The sequence below is a fragment of the Crocuta crocuta genome, unplaced genomic scaffold (genome assembly GCF_008692635.1).
Source record: "Crocuta crocuta isolate KB4526 unplaced genomic scaffold, BGI_CrCroc_1.0 scaffold26, whole genome shotgun sequence".
NCBI lineage: Eukaryota > Metazoa > Chordata > Mammalia > Carnivora > Hyaenidae > Crocuta > Crocuta crocuta.
Genome location: NW_027532249.1, coordinates 2596945 through 2615970, shown reverse-complemented (window position 1 = coordinate 2615970; position 19026 = coordinate 2596945). Strand labels below are relative to the sequence as shown.

The following is a 19026-nucleotide window of genomic DNA, read 5'->3' as shown; positions in this document are numbered from 1 at the left end:
ATTGGAGGTGTTACAAGGGCAGCCAGCATAGGAATCTGGAATGCTGGAGGAGGGAGGTGGAAAACTGGAGAGGTCTATTTGAAGCTTAGGGACATAGAGAAGGTTTTAAAGTCAGGGGTCTGATAAGATTCCCTGGAGAGAATACAGAGGTTGACTGGCCCCTCAGGTGCTACCACATCTAGAACGAGTCTGTCTCTCCAGCCTTATCCTCATTTCTGCCTAGAAGCACCCAGGGGAGGCAGGCATGTGGAGAATCCAGAATCCACACTCTCTTGACTTTGGAACATGCTTGGCATGTGTCCTTGGCCATGGGATCCCCTCTCCAGCTCCTAAACCTCCTGGCTCCCATATCACCTCTTCCTTTCTACCTGCTCCGGCTCCCCCAAGCAAAGTTTCTGTGGGGATCCACCCAGGGAGACCGTTGATATGGGGCTCACACTGCCATCCACATACAAACCCTGTGCCCATGGGTCACGCGCTGCTTAATATTCCCCTCACAACAAGGCGACACATAAAAATCCTCCTTGAGGAAGAAAGTTTGGCCACAACCTTCAGTCACCATACTTGAAAAAGGAGACATGGAGAAAGAACACAGCCAGAGCTGCCTGGGTCCCAGTCAAAAACACACTCCCAACTTTCATAATAAATGACTTGTTATTCAATTGTAGAACTGCTTCGGATATAGATTAAATCAAATAGAATTCTCTGGTCAAGACTTTGTGAGGTGAGACAAATGCATTTCCTTGACCTCTCTTGGGTGGGACCAGGGCCCCTGCGACTTTTATAAACATACCACTGTACTGGAGGGTTTTCAGTACTTTGGTACCGCCGGAATCCCTGGGGCCCTCAGTTGGAAACGCTTTCTAAACCTGCCAAGCTGAGAGGGAGCCAAAAGAGAGCCAGGTTGGCCTCCGTGAGCCCCCCCTGTCCAGGCTGGGGCCAAAACAGCCATTAGTCATGGCAGGTCTGCTTATTAACGGGCTGGCTTTCTCCTCCTAAATGTTTCGTCTGCTGAAGTATAAACACCGATCCTCTGGAACAGCATCCACTCACTCAAACGTATTTACTAACAAGCAGCCTTGCTTGTGGGAGCCATAATCTCTCCCGGTGCTGAAACGCATCTGGATTCCAGCCTTGAAGCTAAGAAGGAGTAGCTGTAAATGAAAATTTAATTCCCTTGGTTCCAGAGCTGTCTTAGAAATTAAAGACAAAGAGAACCCCTTACGGTTTAGAAGGGCCAATAAAATAGTCCATATTCTTACTGCCTGTGTCAACATCTAAAACTTACTTGAAGACATGTAAACCCTTTAACTTGCCTTGGATGAGAGTTCCTGACTTCGGATGTTCCAACACGTATTACGATAGAACTTCTCTTTTCACGAGAGGAAGCTCTCACTGCTCTGGGATCAACTGCACGCAAGGTCACGCTTTACTCCAAGCAGCCACTGCATCTCAACTCACAGCTGATTCCCACGATGGCCACACCCACACTCAACACAGTGTTGGAAGCCATTTCACTCAACTGGGATGGGGAAGTGCCACAGGGAGGAGTGCAGACATCCATTTTCCTTTAGTTCTGAGCACTCCATGATTCATCCTGGGTTGGAGTAAGTCCTGGAGATGCCTGGGAATCTTTATAGGGACAGGTATCAAGCTTCACCTCGAACTTCCTAAATCAGAAATTCTGGGAGTGAATTTCAGGAAGCTGTACCACCGAAGAGCTGCCATACGTGATTCTGAATCGGCCAATCTGGAATCCATGCACAGGCCTACATCTGCATCCCCCAATCAATCGATTCCACGCTTGGCAGACTAGGCAATATTGCAAATATTTTGTTGGACGCATACACTAGGCAGACTCCCTTAACTGGAAAATACATCGAAGTAATTTATCTGTGCAATGTCCTTCCGGTTTCAGGCAACCTTTGCATGTTAAGCCCAGAACTTCTCGTCAGATGAATCTACTTTCCTCTTTGTGGCTAAAAGCAGGCTATTAAAAACATTTCAACGGGAGTATATCAAAGTCACAAACAATGAGCCAAAGCTCTGGAAGGCAAAGGGAACATTTTTCTCAAGTGTCCTGAGTTGTTTATTCATTGCTTATTATTAAAAGTTAACAATTTATCTTTACAGAGTGGGTTCATCTCAACAGAAGAGCCCAAGGAAGGAAAAGGCAAGTGTGGCACCTCACTGCAGAAGACAGATAGATGCTATAGGCACAGGGTTTCCTGTCGAGTGAGCAGAGAGCCTTGTCTCCTTGATGTCACGTATGTTATGTAAGCCCAAAGTGAGAGCATCGCGCAGATAAAGCAAATATTTCATTCAGTTGCTACCCTTGTCCTAGAAAGCTTATTTTTTCAAACTTGTGAGAACCCTGGAGCCTGATGCCACCATGCCCATTTCTCGGCCCCCTGGACACTCCGATTCCATAGGTCTGGGATGGGCCCTGCATCGGAACCTTCAAAAACTTCCCGCGTCAAATCGCCAAGTCTTTGAGAATCACCTGAACGTCATTTGAAAGGGAAATGAATAAAAATGGAGAGTAGCCAAATGGGACTGAATATTAAAGGTTTAGATCTTTAAGGTTTACTTAAAAAATCACTTAATGGAACACCATAAAACTAAGTCAGTATTAAAATACACAAACACACACACACACCCTGACATCATCTATTCAGTTTGTCTTTGGTTGCAGAGATTATTACTGACCCTGAACCATCCATTTTCTCTCATAAGAAGCAGCTGAGTTTAGTTCTTCTAATGGACACACCCAGTGCTCTCTGTAGAAATAAAGAATTCAGGGAGTGATAACAAAGCAGCATTTTGAGGGCACACAGCCCTTCCTGTTGCTCCAAAGCTTCCTGAAAGATTCAGGCCCCATAGAATTCCTTCTGAAGGACTGAGATGCAAACAAAATGCATGCCTTTGTTATTAACATGTTAAAAGGCTGAGCAGTGCTATAGCTTCCCTGGGATCCACAGTATTCCTTCATCATCCTCCTTTCCTGTTCCTCCCTCCTCTAGGAACTTTTCTTGACCCTGAGCTCTGCTCTGAGCACTGTGCATGGTCCAGGGAGGGAATCTGCCCCAGGACCCCAAAGGCTTGCACACACTCAGAGGAAATAAACCAGGTATACACAGCTATTTATAAAATGAGACTAGGGGCACCTGGGTGGCTCAGTCGGTTAAGCATCTGACTTTCGCTCAGGTCATGATCTCACGGTTTGTGGGTTTGAGCCCTGCATCGGGCTCTGTGCTTGCAGCCAGATCAGAGCCTAGGCCCTGCTTGGGATTCTCTCTCTCTCTCTCTCTCTCTCTCTCTCTCTCTCTGACCCTCCCCGGCTCACTCTGTCTCCCTCTCTCAGAAACAAATAAAACATTAAAAAAAAATTTTTTTAAAAATCATTTTTTTAAATGAGACTATAAGATCCTAAGAACATTGAGAGGGAAAAGGGGGTTGCAACAGACCACAGGAATGTGGAATGCCCAATTCTGGTTATCCCCAAAGCAAACGTGATATTGAAACAAAGAAAAAAGAGCAAATGTCTTGGAAAGCAAAGGAAAAAAAATACAGAACAATCCCTGTTAGATATTAGTTTTTGCCCATCCTGGCACATAGCAGATACTGAAAAAAAAAAGTGTGCCCATGGATAAATACACATCCTTTTGTGCAGTCACGGCAAGGGGAGACCACTGAAGATGCATGTGGGTTTGCCCTGACCCCACCAAGTCCTCTGAGTTTGCGGCAGACGCAACTCTTTGCTAATCCTCACCCAGGATGGACCCTTTACACTTTGTTGCTTTTATACTTTACACTTTGTCAGTTTTATACTTTGGTTTGCATTGTGCAAGCCTCTGCAGTAATCAACCAGTGCTTAACCAATTAACCTGATAAGTCTATGAGTATCACTATGTGTACAATTTCAGATCACTTTGCTAACTTAAGATTTGCTGCAGCAAAGAACAAGACAGATGTGATCCTCTCCCTCAGAGAGCTGACAGTTTCCTGAGGGAGACAGAAAGCAAATAACAAAAAAAGCATTATGTAGAATAAATACAGATCATGATAAATGTTATGGGTGCAACAAGATGGATACAGAGATAGGGAATAATCTGGAAGGTTAGTCAGCAACGCCTCTATGTGCAAGAGGTCGCCTGATGATGGAGGTGAAATCAGCCATGCAATGAGCAGGGAGTGAACCGCATGGCAGAAGGGGAAGAGTTGGTTGCTTCTGGGCACAGAGAGGGGGGCACTGTGGGCATAGTGCAGAGCAGGCAGTGGGGCAGGGCACAGGGTGAGGATGTAAAGGCAGGAAGTTCCAGAGCCCTCAGGGTTAGGAGCCTGAATTTCGTTCTCCTTTAATGGGAATCCAATGAAGTGCTGTACCTTAGGAAGTGACACAGTTCGATTTATGATTTTACAAGGATAATCCAGACGCTATGCGTGGTATCAGTGGGATAGGGTAAGAACAGACGCTGGAAGTGAGGGGATCTGGTTGGAGGCTGCTCATGGTCTAGTTGAGAGGTGGGAGAAGCACTGTGGCAGGAGAGACAGAGAAAAGTGAGCAGTTCAGACAAAAGGCAAAGGGAGGGCCCATAGGACTTTTTGATGGTAATGGATAAGCGGCCCAAGGGACCCAGTGTCATAGCAGGGCTCGGGCTCCAGTGACAGTAAACGGTGCTCCTGTTAACTGGGTGGATGGTCAGCAGGCAGGCTGATGGGGGCAGGGCTGGGAGGTCTTGCTCCTGCCCTCAAACACACCACCAATACTTTGAAAGAAACACGGGCAATTCAATGACATTCGGTTGGTGACAATTCCATATCAAGGATATTTGCACTGAGAGAAGGATGGAGAGCATGGCCACCCTCGAAGGAGTGAGGGTGACAGGGACTCTCTGGAGCAGGAGCAGGTGGCAGGGGTGGGGCACGTGGGTTCCTCCCATCACACATGTGCCCGACCGTGCCACCCTCACTGGAGAGACACGGGGCTCTGCAACTTCCCCAAACAAGCGCCCCTTGTGGCTGTTTTGTTGTTATTTGCATTTCAAATGCACAAAATCACCTATCGGATATTCCAAGCACAGAACAAAATATTCCGAGAATTTCTAAAAACATTGATCTAGACATATCGTTAAAGGTAAAAGTCTACTTTGAAGCTTTGATTTTTTTTAATGTTTATTTATTTCTGAGAGAGAGAGAGAGACTGAGTGCAAGTGGGAGAGGGGCAGAGAGACAGGGAGACACAGAATCCAAAGCAGGCTCCAAGCTCCGAACTGTCAGCACAGAGTCCAATGCAGGGCTTGAACCCACAAACCGTGAGACCATGACCTGAGCCGAAGTTGGATTCTTAATGGACTGAGCCATCCAGGTGCCCTTGAAGCTTTGATTTCTTTTAAAAAAGCAGAGAGTAGGCACACATTGTTAAATGTTGTGAAATGAATGAAAAAAATGGGTGAAAGAAATAAAGATGTACTTAATTTGAAATCGTTTTTATTTTCATAATTTAAAAATATTTGAGCTGTCTTCCTAACTGACTCTTTCATTTATTTTTACTATCAGTCACATATTCAAGTCCAGTCTAGGCCAAGTTCACTTAATTAACATACTGTCAATAGGAGTATGTCCCTGCCTTTCTACTTGATAAGGACGTCTCTGACCAACTGTCACATGGGTATGCTCCCCACGTGTGTTTCTGTCAGAGGAAAGGATGAGAGGGACTCCATGCTCTCACCGTGTGTCCAGGGAGATGTATCTGGAAGACGCTGGGGGATACATTTAGTCATGGATCTAATCCTGTGATCCTCCGCCGCTCAGACGGTAATACTGAGTTTTCCTGGAGCTTTCTGAAGACCACAGACCAATGGCTCCCTCCAATTAAAGACTTTCTCATTATTTAAACGAATGGCATTTAAAATCACCACCATTAAAGGTTCCCCCAAGTTGTAAATGTGTTTAACCAAGAGAAGGCAGACCAAGTGTGCTGCATTTTGGGGGACACATGGCAGTAAGTTTTCACCCAGCTTCTGAGAGTGACTTTGAGATAGAGCAAAAGTCATAAAGCACATGGCCTGTAAGGTAACAAGGCAGTTGCCCCGCTTCTTAACATTCCAAATGCCAAATGCCACCCTGTTTCAGATTATCATGACTGCATGCCTGAAAAGATAGGATCTAGAAAACTTAAAGCAAGTGATTTTGGACTAAATCTCAGGGGAGATGCTGAATGCTTATTTAGAAGGTGACAATAAAAAGATGCATTTCTTTCATTCTTTGTTTTCTGTTCTCAAAAAAAAATAGTAACTTGAACCTCAAAGCTGAGACTTGAGGCATAGCGCCATTGGTCATTTTATGTGCCAGAATATGAATCCCACAGGAGCCTGGAGGACATTAGATTTTAGAAAGGACGGCAAAAGTTTAGAGGCTCACAATAAATTTCTAGATAATAGCAGGATCCAAATGCTGCATGCCTGAACTTTTAACAGCGGGTGACTTATACTGAAATGTTCTTTTTTTAATTAGATTAAAAAAAAAACTATTTTAGAGAGAGAGAGAGAGCACAAGCAGGGGAGAGGAGCACAAGCAGGGAGAGAGAGAGAGAGAGAGAGAGAGAGAGAGAGAGAATCTCAGCAGGCTCTATGTTTACATGGATCCCAATGCAGGGCTTGATCCCAATGACCCTGGAATCATGACATAAGCTGAAATCAAGAGTCAGATGTTCAGAGCGCCTGGATGGCTTGGTCGGTTAGGTGCCCGACTTTAGCTCAGGTCATGATCTCATGGTTCATGAGTTCAAGCCCCATGTCAGGTTCTGTGCTGACAGCTCAGAGCCTGGAGCCTGCTTCAGATTCTGTGTCTCCCTCTCTCTCTGCCCCTCCCCCATGCACACTCTGTCTCTCTCCATCTCTCAAAAACGAATAAACGTTAAAAAAAAAAGTTCAACCAACTGAGCCACACAGGTGCCCCTTGAAATACTCTTTTTATGCTTCTTATTTGATTTATCAGACTACTTAAGCAGAACAAATCATGACTAAAATTCCCATTTGAATAAACATTTAGTTTATCATAAATTTGGTTTAGTAAAATATTAAAATACTCTTTGCTTCCAAAAACAATAAATCCTGAAATCTCATTAAATAGAAAGAGCTAGTAGTACTGAAATACACAAGATAATAGCAGTTTGGTGAAATTACAAAGTGTTTGATTGAGCAGGAAACCCTTTTCTACACAATTTAATTTTCAGAACATAACTTTTTTTTTTTAAAGATTTAAGATTAGGAATTCTTCTCCCAGTTATGATTTTTAGATCTGCTTCTGAGGTTACAATGAACAAATAAACAAGCCCACGGATGTGTCAGTTCAAAGAGAGTCATTCCTGGCACTTGAGGAGTCTGCTCCCTTACTGAGGTCTGTTCTCTGTCCAATACAAGAGCACAAGAGAGAAGCAGATGCTCCCACCCACCGACTTCCCCTGAGGGGGGTTTGCAGGGAATTCTGGGATTTGCGAAGCCCTTTAAAACACCAAACGTGAGTCTCATTATCAAGTCGAAGAAGATTAGGAAAGACTCTGGAGCCTTCTCCAGTTGCTAGTTTAAAACAATGCTGGATTTGAAAACAAAGTCTTCCAGGCACCAATGTATTAATTTCGCCATTTCTCTATTGAGATAAATGAAAAGAGAAGAAATGCCAGCAAACACTACTCTTTCAAAGGATTCTCAAAAACCAAACATTCTATGGTGCAAATGTCATGATTTATAAAAGGGAAGAAATATGTTGCGACCTTCCAAAACAAAATAAATTCTGCTACTTATTTTGGCCGTGTGCTTCTATTCTTTTCAGACTTGAGCAAGATTGTTCACATGTTAGAAATACTTCCTTGTGGATTCATCTCAGAAGATGCACACACCAGCCTGCTCCTCCCTGGCCACCTGGTGGGCTGGAATGTGCTAGGAGAATGGAAATTAATATCTAATTGAGGCCAAAACAAATTTAAATGAGAAAGAAATAGACCTCATAATACTATTTAGTATTTTCAAAGCCCCAAATAAATAATATTTAGAGTGTCTGTCAATTTATTGTTATTTAAAAAAATTTTAGTCTTTATTGTTTATTTTGAGAGAGAGAGAGAGAGCATGCACAGGGGAGGGGCAGAAAGAGACAGAGACACAGAATCCGAAGCGGTTCCAGACTCTGAGCTGTCAGCATAGAGCCCGACGCAGGGCTCAAACCCACGGACTGTGAGATCATGACCTGAGCTGATGTTGCACAGTGAACCAACTGAGCCACCCAGGTGCCCCAATTTATTGTTATTTTTCAATAAAGTCATTAATAACATAGAGAATACAGATATTTAAACGAATTTCAAACAGGAGAGAGGTATCCTAAGTGTATCTTTAAGAATTATGAGAAATCAGGAAGGAAACGTGATTTTGGAATTAATCCCTGCGATGGTTTTGTGTTCTCTTCTTCACCAGATGTGTGACCTCAACCATAACCTGATGTCCATGACCTCCCATCAGTCAATGTAGGCTTTCCTAGTCCTGTGGCAAAAGAGCATTTGTCCTTGGTGACAGAGGTTCTTTTCATGAGAAGCTCTGTGATTCATTTATGGCTGTCTGGCCAATAAGCGACTTTTACTGAGTGGCTTGGCCTCAAACATACCACCCAACTTAACTTTCTATCGTTCTAAGAGGATTCTGAATTTGAAACTGCTCTAGTAACTCTCCAATTGGAGAAAAGTAGGATGAGGAGAGCGAGTAGCATCTTATTAAGCAACCCAACGAGCAGGCCCTGCCCTAGGTGTGCAGTATTTGACATTTCATCTAGTGCTTACAGCAACTCCATGACGGAGGATTATGATCATCCTCATTTTGCAGAAGAAAGAGAATAAACACATTCCTCAACATCGCACCACCACTGTTAGGTAGTTCCAAGTCTGCCTTCTGAGTCGACTCACTTTGCAGTAAACATCCTTTACCCTCTATCCAAAATATAAGGACAACGGAAAAAAAATAGTCTTGTCTTTCTAAATAATAGTAATGAAAAATCCTAAGTCTGCAGAGCTCGAGTTCCTGGGTTTACTTTCACCAAACTTGGACAATTTTTGGCAGTGATTATTGAAGCCAGATGATTTTCAAACCTGTAACTATTATAAATGAAATTCAAATGTAAAACTAGAAATTAAAATATTAAGTTCTGCCTTAAAATTGTAAATCCAACAAGGAAAAAAAAAGCACTTTCATAGTTTTATCCATTTTTAAGACACTGATAAGTCCTGCATAGTTTGTAGAGTTAAATGAAAGATAGGGTTAGTTATTATCTTGCTGTAATTGCTTTTTACAGCAAGCACTTATTAACGTTTGCCTTGAAAAAGGCAGAATATTGATGTGCGATGTGATTGTTTATTTTTTACCCATAATGATTTTAGGTAGTAATATCATTTTTAGTCTGTATAGATTTATTAAATTATATCTTCACTTTCTTTATTGTTTTGTTTTTAACAACAAGGCAATTTGCTACCTATTTTTGAGGCACATATGACATTTGCTATAACTGAGAATTGTTTTCCTAGATGCCTTTGTGATTACCATTCTCAAAGTAAGTGATTTCAATTAACTTCAGTTTTGCAGGTTAAAGTTCTTGCCCAACTTCTGAGTAAAAACATTTGCTAGTTGTGTCTCTTGTGCCTCATGTCCAGATTAAGTCTTTTTAGTATTTTTTCCATTGCAAATTTCACTTCAATTACCAAATCAATTACTTTTTAAATCGATATCACTGAAACTCACCTAACAAAGTACAGTGTTCTAACAAAGCACTGCTCTGAAACAAGTCTGGGGACACTGATGAGCTGTCTAACTTGCTGTCATATGCCGAGTGAGAGCTGAGGTGCTCCCTGATCCTCCTGAAACTCATTTTACTAAAACACATAGCTAAAAATTAGCATACGTTTTCCTCATTATTCTTACCCTTTTCCAATTCTTATACTTTTCCAAAGGTAAATATATTTTTCTATGGAATGCTTTAAAATAACGGTACACAGACCAGAAAGCTTCTCTTCAGGGAGGAATTACTTTTTATTCCTCCTAAAACTACCAGGTGTTACTTCTCTAAATATTTTATAATGACTAAGGTAGCTAGACAATGGATGACAATATAATGAATTTAAAAGGTTAAAGGTTAACCATCTGAGATAATATTAGATGAGAGTAAAAACACTGGGTTGGGGTGAATGCCTCACAAACCGTAGAGCTCACACTCCTTGAACTGTCTCCTCATGGCCAAGGTATAGAGGAGACTGGCTACGCATCAGAACTACACGGTGTGTATGTGTGGGGGGGCTGTTCAAAGTAACTGTTAACATTTAAGCCAAGCTCCACAGAGCTTAAGTGCTATGCACATTTCAAATCTCCACAACTTATTAAGGATCAAGCTTGTCAGAAATCCCTCAGAGGTATGCGTGACGTCAGATTTACCAGTTCTTCATTTTCAAACTCCGAGTTATATTGTGCTCCTTCTTCAGTCACTGGTTTCTGAACGATGTTCCTGCAGACGAGCCAGATGGTCAGACTAGCAATGAACATCCCAATATCAGGCACAAACACTCTGATCCCATTGCCGGCGTCAGCACCCTTCAAGCTATAGAGGGGGAAAAAAAGAGGGAGGAAATTCAGTTGTTTTTCTATTTCTATGGTTACACTATCTTAAAAGTATTTCTGAATCTTCTTAATGGATTTTTAAAAAGGGATCCTCAGTTTCTGCCTAGAAGGTACTGAAAAGCTTTCCCTTGATCTCAGCGTCTTACGTGATCTACTAAGATTCAGGAAAGTCCTGGGATTTCACTGATGTTTCAGAAATATTGTAAAGGATTCTAAACCAATTCTCACTCCTAGTACATGCTAATGATCCATATTCTTATTAAATAAGCCACATGTGCAGTACAGATACAGGTATCTGCAATCTAGCTGAAGCACATACTTAGCCGGTAGGAGATATTTTACCTTAAATGTAAAGAAAAGCCAGAGGGAAAAATAGAGAAAATGTTAAAACAATCCTTGAATGCAGGTCCTCTTCGTTATTTTGAATACTTAGTTGATTTTGTTTTCCATACTATTCCAAGAAAGGTAGATCGAGTATGTTTCTTCCCTTAACCTTGGAGAACGGACAGTGAACTTAGAATTGGAAGATTTGGGTTCAAGTGTAAGCCTGACACCGACAAACCACATTCATTGGGGAGCTTCCCATGGCCATACTTTCCTCCTTCATGCCAAAGAGATACTACTCTTTGCCTTCTTTAATGGAGTCAAATGAAAGTGATTCAATCTTTATCAGCGATAAAATTTGTTTAGGAACTAAGCATGTGATACATACTGCATTCATTTATATTGTATACATTATATATTTTGATAAAGACAGAAAATATGGGGCGTCTGGGTGTCTCAGTTGGTTAAGTGTCCAACTTTGGCTCAGGTCATGATCTCACCATTCATGAGTTTGAGCCCTGCGTCAGGCTCTGTGCTAACAGCTCAGAGCCTGGAGCCTGCTTTGGATTCTGTGTCTTCCTCTTTCTCTGCCCCTCCCTCACTCATGCTCTATTTCTCTCTCTCTCAAAAATAAGTAAACATTAAAAAAGCATAAAATATAATAAACAGCAAGACCCTCATTGTCTAGAAATGACCGTGGTTAACATTTTGGTAAATGAAAGCATTGTTAATAACATCTACCACTAACTGAGCAATTGCTCTGTATTAAGAGCTTGGTATATATTATTTCATTCAGCCAACCACCATATAGAGTAAGGTATTATTATTTATCATCCTTTTACATATGAAAACAACAACAGTTAAGGCTCCAAAAGGTGAAGTTACTTCCCTCAAGTCACACAGAGAGAGAACAGAAGTATACTCAAGCTGCCTTTTGGTCCAGAATTTATGTTCTCAACCACTGTGTTCTCATGTGTGTATCTGTGTGACTTTCCCTTCCAGTCTTCCTTTGTTCCCAGACATACATATTGACAGCTGACAACACTAAGCTCATACTATATTTTGAAAATGATTAGCTCGTGTATTATATCATTAATATTTTTTCAGCTCACTGAAGATTTTTAAACATCACCATGTTCATGATCCGATAGCAGTTAACTATTCCACTACATTGTACATTTAGAATGTTTCCATTTATTTGTCACTATAGTATATATAAAAGTTAAGTGTTCATTACCTAAAGAGTCTTCTCATCTAGAATCTTCCAGGAAAAAAATTCTCAAATTTGCTTTTTAAAGAATGGTCAGGAATAGGGCATGCCCCACAAAAGCTTCTTTTTTTTATACATGGCTCTAAACCCTTCTGAATAGAGAAGCATGAGTAATGAAGACATCCCTTTACCTCCATAAATGAAACAAACATGATTGTGTCAGAGGTATTCAAAAATGGAAAATTCCTTTCATTTGGAGGAAGAGTAAGAGAATTCAATTAAGAAAATTTCCCCCAAACTAAAACTTACAGCATGAGATCTAATGATTGATTTTACCTCAGGAAAAAGGGAGAGGTTTGTTGTACACTTTAAAAGTGGTCAAGCAGTGCAAACGAGAATAAGAATAAAAAGAAAGAAGAAAAGGGGCACCTGGGTGGCTCAGTCGGCTAAGTGGCCGGCTTCAGCTCAGGTCATGATCTCACAGTTCCTGGGTTCCAGCGCCGCGTCAGGCTCTGTGCTGACAGCTCAGAGCCTGGGGCTTGCTTCAGATTCTGTGTCTCCCTCCTCTACTCACACTCTGTCTCCTTCTCTCTCTCTCTCAAAAATAAACATTTAAAAGATTAAAAAAAAATAAAGAAAGAAAACTAAAAAAGAAATAAGAAGAAAGAAGGGGTCCAGGAGAGAGACCAGGACATGAGCCCAGGCTCCCATGGGTGTTTGCTGTGCAAAGCTAAGGTCAGGAGAGCTACCAGTCCTAATCAGGTAGATTTGGGGGAATAGATTATTACAGCTCTTTCCCGGGAAATACATTGACTATGGCATTTTATGAAGAGCACCAACCAAGCGGAGTTGAGGGGGAAAGAACTCTTAAAGGAAAGCTAACAAGGGCTCTGGGTCTGGCCTCACTGCTTCTTGCCTCACAGCACAGACACCGGGAAGCCAGAGCAGAGCCTTATGCCTTTCCCACCTGTGGGTTGCATTAAGCTCCCAGTCCGCAGTCACTTTGAGGCTACAGTCTCAGCTTTGTGTTTCTTGGTCCCAAAAGACACATTTTGTAGCATACATATATCACGGGAGTAAATGAATGCTGTTTGCAAAAGCAATCACTCCACTCGTTGCGATAGAATTCAGCTACTGGATCCAGGATTGGGCTGTGATCCCACTCTGCAATGAAGTCATTCAGCCACAGAGGTGCTAACCTATTAACTACTACTCCTGGCTTGCTGAGTTAACAAAGCAGTGCATTCATACTACTGTTGCAGAAACAATGAAACTTTTGAAGAATCTGAAGAGCATGTACAATGAACAGGTCACAGTCTAATTGATAGGACATTTGGGGATCATCTATCTCATCAATCAAGTTTCCTTCTTCATTGTTTAGACCAGTGTCTGCTAAAGTACACTAATTACAATGTCAGTCCTCAGAAATGCTGTGAATTGAACATAGTAAGACAAAATAAAAGAAAACAGAGCCTTTGGTCAAAGAAGTGTTAGAAAATCACAGTGCATATTACTGTAGTAAAGAACTTGATAAGTTATGTTGCAAAACAAGAAATTTGAGTTTACCTCCCTCTCTGTTTTTATCTTATTTTATTTTTCCTTCCCTTCTCCTAGGTTCATCTGTTTTGTTTCTTAAATTCCACATATCAGTGAAATCATATTGTATTTCTTTTTTTGATTGACTTCGTTGAGCATAATACACTCCAGTTCCATCTACATGGTTGCAAATGGAAGGATTTCATTTTTTGATAGCTGAGTAATATTCCATTTACTCCTGAAATCAATACTACACTATATGTTAACTAGCTTGAATTTAAATAAAATCTTGGGAAAAAAAGACATTTGATTTATTTAAGCCTCTGCTTCCCAAATTTATTTGACCAAAAATCATTTCTTATATGTTTTATCTAATACCTATTACATTTTACTGAGCTAGTGTTCATGAAACAGGTCTTTGGAAATGCTTATTGGTCTAGATTTCTGATAAAAACGAATAGATTATTTGGAAACTGCCCTAATGCATGGCTAATCCCTATAAATTTGATCTTTAATAGGTCTCAAATGACATTAGAAATCAGTGGCATCTCAGTCCATTCTCTCATCCAATTGTCCAACTATCCATCTATTGACTCTGTAAGTCATTGAAATTATGAAGCTGGAAGATAACTAGAAACGGTCCACTCCTCCTCATCTTACAGTCTGGAAATTAACAAGGGGAAAGGTTAAATGACTGGCCCCACTTCTCGCCTAGAAGCAGAGAGTTTCTGTTCCGAGCTGTCTGATGAGTACAGCTAACCCTCATTGCACCTCTTTGCTCAGATAGTCTGGCACCTGTCTTCCGCCTGGTGTAACAGACTCCTTTGCCCACAGTGCTCAGAAAATGCCCTGTTGAGACCTCCTAGCTATAAGGCCCAAATGACCCATTCTAATTCTCATCCTGCTCCATCTCTGCACTGCACTTGACAAGCAAGATCAGCTCTTGTTGGTCTCAAATCTACTCGCTGTTTTTTCTCACCTCTCTTTTCCAATTATCTACCTACCTGTGGGTGTTCTTAAAATCTCACACTGCAGGGAAATCTCACTAGGAAATACCGGGTGGGTTGCGCCCACCAGACATTTTCTTTTCTGAGACTCAAATATTGCTGAGTCTGCAAGTTTCTATTCTTCATTATTTCTCTTTTAACTTTACATGGTAGACCTGGATGATTTATCTAACCTCCAGGCCCTAGGCAGCACCAACATGATGACTTACAAATCTATATACCCCATCCCAACATGTCCCCTGAGACACATTAACAGATATCCATTTTCCTACTTCTATAGCTTTTAAAACTAAATCTTATCTTTATTCCAAAATCTGTTCTTCTGGTGATATTCCTAACCTTGAAAAATGGTGCTGGTATCCATCTAGCAGCCAAAACAGAACCTAGACCCTACCACTCTCTCACTGAAAACCTGAAGGTTCTGTCTCCATACTGTTTCTCTTACTGCCATTTTATTCCCACAGCTCAGTTCTTCTCTTGCATTACTGGAATAGCATACTTATTATTTTGTTTCAGGTTGTCCCCTCGGCCAACCAGGTCTCCGTGTTACTACCAGAGCTTAAATTTTAGAAGCATAATGTCGAGCATGTGAACTGTGCTGTCTATGGGAAAGGTCCATATTCCTGAGCATGGTATATGAGGCCTTCTGTGTTCTAGGCCGGGCTGCCCTAACTCTTGCTATGATCTCCTTGTACCTCAAACTCCATCCACCTTGAATGTATGTACCCAGATTCTGCAAGTGTTTTCCCTCATGAGCTACTACTGTGCAATCTTCTCCCATAGGCAAGAACGCTCTTTCTCCCACAATATTTTTATATTCTGCTCATCTATCCAACTCACTTCCCACATCTCCACTATGAACCCCTTCCATCACCCTTCCTTGACCACTCACTCCTTTAGAAGCCTGTCATACCTTGCACATCCTTGATCATAAAATGTTTTACATTTTATGTCACTCATTTACCGAATGAGAGCTTCTTATCTACTTCCTCTCTGTATCTGAGAACTACATATGTATATATATGCATATATGTGTGTATATATGTACAGGTACGCGTGTACATATATGCACGAATGTATCTATGTATATACATTTACATATGCACATATATATGGTACAGTGTACACACTGAATAAAGGCTGGCAGAATAAATGCTATCTCCAAATATGTACCGTTTGCTTTGTACCATAGCAGTTTGTGCAAAGTACTGCTGAGGAATTAGATGAGATATTTTAGTTCGTTTAGATAATTTTTTTCAGGAAAAATAAAATACAAACCCAGACAGGAAGCAATGTCTCTCTGTCTGGGAATAGCTAGAGATCAGAAGCCCATGAGTAGTCTCAGTTACTTGGACACAAAGATGTAATTGTCAAAACCGGACAATATAAATCATAAAATATATACATGTGGTTTTATTACATACATACATTGGAGAAAACATTTCTAGAACAAGAGATAGGAAGTGTATCTAATGAATGTCACATGGCTCGGTTTGGCAGAATTTTTTATCTATTCACTTAAAAAAATATTTATTAAGCATGTACCAAGTGCCAAGTACTGTCCTGGCAATTGACTGTTGGTTTTATGAAGGTATGTAAGGGAGATGATAAAGTCAAAAAGATGGATTAAGGTGGGGCCCAACTGGGCTTGGACTTTTGGCAAAGAAGTCACACCACCAGAACCACTAAAGGATTTGGAACAAAGGGGGAACATAATCACCAAGGGAACTGAGACACTGTAGGAGAGATTGTGATTTGGTTGTAGGAAGTAGGGCAAGGAAGCAGTGTTTTCATGGTAAATGTGAGGTGTAGTCAGAGATGATATTTCATGCTGGAAGCCACATGAAATTTGTGCTCGAGAGAGAAATCTTGGCTAAAGGGGTAGTTTTGAGAGTTTTCTTCCATGTGCGTTGGCTAACATCAATAGAATAGATCGTCCAGGGACAGGAGATTAGATAGAGGAAATTTTTATATCAGGCTCTCTAATTATAAGTATACATACAGGGCATTTAACAAAAANTCTCTCTCCTAGAAATAAATAAAACATTAAAAAAAAAAAAAAAAAATAGAATAGATTGTCCAGGGACAGGAGATTAGATAGAGGAAATTTCTATATCAGGCTCTCTAATTATAAGTATACATACAGGGCATTTAACAAAAAAATCCAATTTTATTTCAAATAAATTCTACATTTGAAATCAGGCTAATCACATTTTGTACAGAACTATTTTAATAAATTAATGAGATGAATATATACATTTCCCCATAAAATGTTATCCTAGATACTGTTGCTTTCCAGGCATACAACAATTATATTTATCATATATAAAAGCATACATGAAACTGAACACCGTGTTCTCTTAAAAAGGCAAACATTTTCTTTCCAATCATGCTATAGTCACATTCATCTTATTTGTTGAGAGTGATTATATCTCTTGAAAAGGAATTGAGGGGGCACCTGGGTGGGCTCAGTCAGTTCAGCTTCCAACTTTGGCTCAGGTCACAATCTTCACCATTAGTGAGCTTGAGTCCTGCCTCAGGCTCTGTGCTGACAACTGAGAACCTGGAGCTGCTTTGGATTCTGTGTCTCCCTCTCTCTCTGCCCCTCCCCTGCTCGCTTGCTCTCTCTCTCAAAAATAATCAAACATTAAAAAAGTTTTTAAAAAGAAAAGAAATTGAGGAAGCTGGAAATTAGGAATAACCTGCATATCCTTCAAGAAGAAAATGGGGGTGCCGGAGTGGCTTAGTCGGTTAAGCGTCCGACTTTGGCTCAGGTCATGATCTCACAGTTCGTGGGTTTGAGTCTTGCATCGGGTCTGTGCTGACAGCTTAGATCCTGGAGCCTGCTTTGGATTTTGTGTCTCCCCCTCTCTCTCTGCCTCTCCCCTGCTCACACTCTGTCTCTCAAAAGTGAATAAACATCAGAAAAAAATTTTAAAGAAGAAAATGAATTGATTAAACTTAGTATGTCTCCACCAAATAAAATACTATAAATGAATAGAGTGAAAGTGTGTGTGATGGATCTAAATAGGGATATTTCATCTCACAAACATAAAGTGGAACAAAAAAGAAGAAACAGCAAAAGTACAGAATACAGATCACTTAGGGATAAAGAATGACATGAAAATGACTACTTATTTCTGGGCAGGGTCAAGAGGAGTATCAAAAACTATTATGTAAATACCAATAATAAAATATTGGTAATGTTCAAGGTCTTAAGCTGGTTGAAAGCTAGTTGGTAGGTATAAAAGTGTATCTGTAATTCTTCGCATTATCTTTAAAAGTCAGAATAGTCATACTGCCTAAAATTCCTTGTGAAGAACACATGTGAAAAATATGAAGGCAGTTACCTTGGCTGCAAAAGATAATGACTTTTTTTTGATGGAGGTAAAACTGGTACATAACATATTAATTTCAGTTGTACAGTATAATAAGTTGACATTTGTACATACTACAAAGTGATCACAATGTTGTTACCATCCATCATCATACAGTTGACCTCCTTTTATCCTGTTTGTCTACCTCCGAACCCACTTCCCCTCTAATAACTACCAATCTGTTCTCTGTATCTATGAGTTTTGTTTTGTCTTGTTTGTTCATTTGTCTTGTTTGTTCATTAGTTTTGTTTTTTTTTTAGATGCCACATGCAAGTGAAATCATATGGTATTTGTCTTTCTCTGTCTGACCTATCTCACTTGGCACAATATCTTCAAGGTCCATCTATGTTGTCACAAATGGCAACATTTCCTTCTTTTTTATGGCCAGAAAGTAATCCTGTGTGTGTGTGTGTGTGTGTGTATCACATCTTTATTCATTCATCTATCCATGAATGGTTATGTTATTTCCTTATCTTGACTATTGTGAATACTGCTGCAGTGAACACAGGGGTGCATATATCTTTTTAAATTAGTTTTTTTCATTTTCTTTGGATAAATACCCAAAATGGGATAGCTAGATCTAGATCATATGGTAGATCTATTTTTAATTTTGAGGAACTTCCATAGTGGCTTTTACAGTGGCTTTACCAATTTATATTCCTACCAACAGTGTAGGAGGGATTCTTTTCTCTGAAACCTCTTCAATACTTGTTATTTCTTGTCTTTTTGATAATAGCCATTCTAACAGGAAAGTGGTGGTATCTAATTGTGGTTTTGACTTGTATTTTCCTGATAAGTGATATTGAACATGTTTTCATGTGCCTGTTGGCCATCTGCATGTCTTCATTGTAAAAATGTCTTTTTAGATCCTCTACCCGTTTTTAAAAATTGGATTGTTTGGAGTTTTGTTATTGAATTGTTTG

At 40.5% G+C, this 19026-nt stretch overlaps 1 protein-coding gene across 1 annotated transcript in view; it reads right to left on the bottom strand.

Annotated features, from left to right (window-relative positions):
* The window catches only part of PIEZO2 (piezo type mechanosensitive ion channel component 2), a 446101-nt gene that overhangs the window by 187828 nt on the left and 239247 nt on the right, over positions 1-19026 (bottom strand). The window contains exon 5 of the mRNA XM_077778264.1: positions 10467-10629. Within this exon, the coding sequence (XP_077634390.1) occupies positions 10467-10629 (163 nt within the window). The remainder of the gene's footprint in view (positions 1-10466; positions 10630-19026) is intronic.